At 42.0% G+C, this 6,000-nt stretch overlaps 2 protein-coding genes across 2 annotated transcripts in view; one reads left to right on the plus strand and one right to left on the minus strand.

Moving 5' to 3' along the window:
- NXF3 (nuclear RNA export factor 3) overlaps nt 1-407 on the minus strand; it is a 34,537-nt gene extending 34,130 nt beyond the window's left edge. Inside the window, 1 exon segment of the mRNA XM_060002005.2 lies at nt 372-407. Within this exon segment, the coding sequence (XP_059857988.2) occupies nt 372-407 (36 nt within the window).
- A 1,204-nt stretch (nt 408-1,611) lies between these two features.
- LOC132418115 (small ribosomal subunit protein uS2-like) lies at nt 1,612-2,739 on the plus strand. The gene has a single exon (XM_060002006.2). The coding sequence runs from the start codon at nt 1,612-1,614 to the stop codon at nt 2,737-2,739; it is 1,128 nt and encodes a 375-aa protein (XP_059857989.2).
- The last annotated feature ends 3,261 nt before the right edge of the window (nt 2,740-6,000 follow it).

Consider the following 6,000-nt stretch of genomic DNA (forward strand, 5'->3'; position numbering starts at 1 on the left):
GAAGCACCTCTGAATGTTTCTTTAAATGACTTAATAAATATATAAATAAATAAGTGACTTTTTTCCAACTTCCTAGATCATTCAATCACACGATTATAGACATTCTCTTAATGTTCTACCATAGATGACGAACTTCTGTTAGCCCTCTGAGGGCTAGCTCATCTCCAAGAATCCTAGGATATTTCCCTGGGTCTCTGTATACTGAGAGTAACTCCGCTCTTGTCTCTTTAAAGCAAACATATTCCTGACAACAGGGACGTTTTTTTCCATCAGCCTGGGCAGAGTTCGCCAATTTTCCGGATCCCAGTCTAGTGCCTCTAATTAGTATGCTTTCTCTGGTGGTAGCCAGAGCTAAGGTCCTCTGCTTTCACCGAAATCCAGGGAGTGGAGGAGTGTGCAAGAGGCATTTCCGGTGTGGGGGATTAGCCTGCGCCTCGCGGTTGCCATGGAAACCTGACGTCAATAAGGCGACCGTGACGACTTTTCTGCAGAGACTGACGTGACCTGATGAGTAGCACAGGTCCCGCCTTCAGGTGTTTGGGACTCAGCTGAGGGTGTGCGTCCCGGCGATGGTGGCTGGACCGCCCTAGGGTGTGGGGAGACAAAGGGATCCGCTTCCAAGTCGCCTCTTTCCCGCTTTGGGGCTAGGTGCCTCCGCTGTCTCGTAGGTAAAGCCATTGGGGTCCCGCCCAGCCCCAGTGGGTGCGGTGTCCTGCTCCAGGGGTGTCCTGGAGCCACTTTCCTTCTAAAGGCAGGGGCGCGGGAGGTGACACAGGTAACGACTCTAAGCCTCAGCTTTCCCCTCTGTAAAATGGGGATAACAGTGCTTTCCCCACAGGATCGCTGTGAACATTCAGTGATAACACATGAGTAAGCCTATAGTCCTGTGGTTATTGTGGGATCATGAATGTTTGGCCACTTCTTATTTATTATCAACTTCGTTGTTGGGGGAGAGATGAGGAAAGAAAAAGAAAAAGGCCCTGGTGAGAAACCCATTGTAACATCTGGTAGTTAGGATCACTGCTCAGTTGTTTCACTGTCTATGTCACTAACCCAGTGCCTAGCACGGTGCAGGGCACACAGTTACCAGTAAAGCATGGTAATTGCTGGATCTGTCTCTCCCTGTGCAGCTTCTCATGCCGGTGGCCTTGGTCATATCAGGTGTCTGAAGGGGGCAGGTTCTGAGCATGTGTCCTGATGGCTGCTGGAGCTTCTACTCCCGATTCAAGGGCAGCAGTCTTCAGGAAACCACAACACTTCACTTCCTGGTGGAATATGACGCCTGGCTCTAGTGAGTTCATAGATCTGGACAAAAGCATGTTATAAAATAGCTCCTGTGAGATTCTAGCCTAAAAGTAGAGAAGCTACTTTGATCTCATGGGAAAGAGGTTTAGCAGGTGGAATGTCATTCCATCAGCAGCTACTTGCTTTGTAGTAGTCCTGAGGCCCATCTTAGAAATGCCTTATTTGTGCAAAAGCAATGAATTCTATAGCTTGAGGGAGCTGCTTGATGTTTAATATGCATTTGCAATAAGTTTACATATATATTTTCTAACTGTGTAAATAATAGTCAGTGATTCTCACATATGTCTGTCAGATGGGTATTGAAATATGCAATTGCCTTTTCCGTGCCAGCCAGACAGGGGTCCATACGGCGTTGTTCTGTATTCCCATCGGAACTTAAAGGGAAACTTTCACAATGTCCGGAGTCTTGATGTCCTGCAAATGAAGGAGAAGGATGTCCTCAAATTCCTTGCAGCAGAAACCCACTTAGGTGGCACCAACCTTGACTTCCAAATGGAGCAGTACATCTACAAAAGGAAAAGTGATGGCATCTACATCATAAATCTGAAGGGAACCTGGGAGAAGCTTCTGTTGGAGGCTCGTGCCATTGTTGCCATTGAAAACCCAGCTGATGTCAGTGTCATATCCTCCAGGAATACTGGCCAGCGAGCTGGGCTGAAGTTTGCTGCTGCCACTGGAGCCACTCCTATTACTGGCTGCTTCACTCCTGGAACCTTCACTAACCAGATCCAGGCAGCGTTCCGGGAGCCAAGACTTCTAGTGATTACTGATCCCAGGGCTGACCACCAGCCTCTCACTGGGGCCTCTTATGCTAACCTGACTACCATTGCTCTGTGTAACGCAGACTCTCCTCTGCGATATGTGGACATTGCCATCCCATGCAACAACAAGGGAGCTCACTCAGTGGGTCTGATGTGGTGGATGCTTGCCTGGGAAGTTCTGCGCATGCGTGGCACCATCTCCCGTGAACACCCATGGGAGGTCATGCCTGATCTCTACTTCTACAGAGATCCTGAAGAGATTGAAAAGGAAGAGCAGGCGGCAGCTGAGAAGGCTGTGGCCAAGGAGGAATTTCAAGATGAATGGGCTGCTCCAGCTCCTGAGTTCACTGCTACTCAGCCTGAGGTGGCGGACTGGTCTGAAGGTGTGCAGGTGCCTTCTGTGCCTATTCAGCAGTTCTCCACTGAAGACTGGAGTGCTCAGCCTGCCACTGAAGACTGGTCTGCAGCTCCCACTGCTCAGGCCATTGAGTGGGTAGGAACAACCACTGAGTGGTCTGAAACTGTTCTTCCACAAACTCAAAATGAAAATAGGTTGATGGAAAATAAACAGTTTCTAAAAAAACAAAAGAAATATGCTACGTTGTTTTTCCTAGCAATCTGTGATTGTACCATGGATTCTTCCCTGATCACCACATTTTTATCCATTGCGTAACAAAATGTTTAAATGCCAAAAAGTTTCCAAGTGTTAGTATAAAATGTCAGTTATGAGGATTTAGTATTTTGAAAAATAATAATTACTCTAGAGCTTCCCTATTATAATAATATTCAGCCATATCCCCTAAAATAACCGGATATTCTAAAATATCTTTATGATTATTTTCCAAGAAATAATAGTTTTAGTCTGTACTTCAGAAGGACATGTGCATCAACTTTCACTAAATATTTCAACATACCTCATTGCAAAAGATGATTTCTATTTTGGTAATATGTGGTGTAGATGAATTTGGTGAGACATGGTGTGGACCTATTAATATGATAAGAGCATATTGATGGGTATTGTTCTCCTGGTTATTTTAATTGCATCAAAGACTTAGAAAAATATATTTTAAATGCTTTATTGACCTATGATTGACATACAATACATGGCACACATTTGAACTGTATGCTTTAATACGGTTTTGTATATGTCTACATCATGAAACCAACACTACAGCAGAGATAATGAACTTCCTCGTGCCCCTTTGTAATCTCCCACCCACCTGCCTCTGGCCTCCAACTTCCTCCCCTGGACCTTTCCTGTTCCCAGGCAACCACTGAACTTCTGTCACTATTAATTAATTTCATTGTGATTTTATGTAAATAGAATTGTATAGAATGTACTTTTTTCCTAGCTTCTTTCATTCAGCCTATTTCTAGATTTACCCATTTGTTGCCTGTATAGATAGTTTCTTTTTATTGCTGAGTAGTATTCTATTATACAGATATATCACAGTTTGTTTTATCCATTAACCTGGTGAGGGATATGAGGTTGTTTCCAACATGAAGCTCTTTTAAATAAAACTGGTATGAACATTTGGGTTTAAGTCTTTACAGGGACACATGCTTTCTTTCTGTAGGGTAAATACTTAGGGGTTCAATGGCTGGAGCATATGGTAGATGTAAGATTAATGTTGTAAGAAATTACCAAACTGGTTCTGAAGTGGTTATACCATTTTTCATTCCCATCAGCAGTGTATGAGGGTTTGATCCTCCACAATATCGTCAGTGCTTAGTATGGTCAGCATTTTTAATTTTGGCCATTCTCATAGGGGTGTAGTGATATCTCACTGTAACTTTAATTTACATTTCCATATTGACGAATAATGTTGATCACCTTTTCATGTACCGATTTGCCATTTATATAATTTCTTAGGTGAAGTGTTGGTTCAAATCAGTCACATGCCAGAGAGGTCATACACAAAACAGACCTGGAAAGTAGAAAGGAATTAGCAAACAGTTTGGTGAGTCACTGTAATAAGGGTAGGAAAAAAAAGAAAATCATGGCTTTTCCTTTGTAAAATGTAGTCAGTGTTGATAGATACCCCCCTGGTGGTCAGATCTAGAACTGTAGCTCTGAAAGTCTCAAGGCAGCAGGCAATGGAAGGGGAAGGGAGGGAGAAAAGGGTATGAAATAACCGGCCCACAGTCTTCAAAAATGTCGAGGTCATGAAAGTCAAGACAAAACGGAGGAACTTTGCTAGACTGTGGAAAACTAAAGAGACACCACAGTACAAGATTCTGTCCTGGATCCTTTTGCTATGAAAGACATCGTTAAGACAACTGGCAAAACTTGAACAGGGTCTGAGGATTAGCTTGTGATACATTTTATTAATGATAATTTCATGATTTTGATGGTTGTCTTCTGGTTATATAGGAGAATGGTCTTGTCTGTAAGACATACACTCTAAAGTATTTGGGAGCTATGGGGCATCGTGTTGGCAACTTGCTCTCATATGGTCCAGAGAAGGGGGTGGGGCAGGGGATTCTTTGTTTTATACCAGCAAATTTTCTGTAAGTCTGTGATTTGTTTTTAACAACAACCAAAATCAAGGAGCATGTCTTGTTTTCATCAGAAACATGGGCTCATTTATATAGATAAGGGCTGAAAGGAACTCCTTTGGGTTTTACAACAATGATGCCATTGGTGACCTTGTTGAGAGCAGATTCAGCTGAATGGAGAGGCAATAGACAGGGGTGGGTTGAGGAATGACAGGGAGGTTAGAAAGTGGAGACAGTGAATATAGTTCCCCCTGCTTTGAGAAGTTTGTTGTTTATGAAAATGAGGAGAGAGGGGAGGATGTGGCTTAGGAATATTGATTTGTAGGGAAGGATTTTTGGTATATTTGTTTAGCTATTCATTGGAAGGAGAAACATAAGCCAGTTCGTATTAATTTTGAAAAGGAAAGGCCTTGTAAAGAAAATAGAGAGTTCAAGGTCTAAAAGTTGATGAAGATAAGAAATGCTCAGCCTTTAGTTTTTCTGACTCTTCTGCATTGCCAGGACAGTGAACAAACACTGAACTCAGTATTTTCAGGTGGCTGGGTGTGGAGGATGTTCTCCTACGAAAAGGTCTTTCTATACAGCTCTTCATATAACATACAATATATATAAATTATACATACACCAAATTACAGCAATGGATATTTCCAGGGTTGCGGCGAAATATAGATGTTATGTACACTTCCGTGTTGTTCGAATTTATCTTACATCCAAGATTTACTACTTACGTAATTATAATAAAAATAACATTTTAAAACAGGAGGTTTGAATTTGGTCTTAAATTTATTTGCAAATTTTTTGTTGTAGAGAGAGATTTACTTTTCTGAAAATATGTCCATAATTAATAGTGAAGGGGCTGGGGAGGAAGCAAATTAGAAACTACGTATAGCATCATCCCAAATTTTACTTATCAGACAGGATCAGAGACTGCACAGGTAATAGCAGTGGAAGCACAGGGTCTTGTGCCACATTTCACATCCAGAAAAGTCCATCAAGTGGGTTTAAGGGAACCCCTGGTGCTCCCTCATCCCCACCTAATCTGTTGTCCTCAACTGTGAGGTTCAAGTTGCAATTCCAGTTCTCCTCACCAGCTGGTGAAGACCTCTACTTTCTAAATTTTCCCCAAGCATATAATATTTTTTTAGCAAGGAAAGAAAACCAAAGCAATAAAGATTTTTGTTTGTTTAAATAGGCTTTATTTTGTAGAGCAGTTTTAGGTTCAAGGAAAAATTGAGCAGAAAGTACAGAGAGTTCCCATGTACCCCTTGCTCCCACAAACCCACACAATTCCCCTCCTACTGTCAATATCCCACCTCAGAGTGCTACATTTGTCACAATCAATAAACCTATATCTATACACCCTTTATTACCCAAAGTCCATATTTCACGTTGTCAAAAGTATAAACATTTTTAAAAATAATTTTTACAAAGCAGG

Source organism: Delphinus delphis, chromosome X (genome assembly GCF_949987515.2).
Source record: "Delphinus delphis chromosome X, mDelDel1.2, whole genome shotgun sequence".
NCBI classification, from domain to species: domain Eukaryota; kingdom Metazoa; phylum Chordata; class Mammalia; order Artiodactyla; family Delphinidae; genus Delphinus; species Delphinus delphis.

Bases quoted from the DNA above. Each gene is read 5' to 3' on its own strand.
- LOC132418115 (XM_060002006.2), top strand. From the start codon at position 1,612: ATGCAATTGCCTTTTCCGTGCCAGCCAGACAGGGGTCCATACGGCGTT.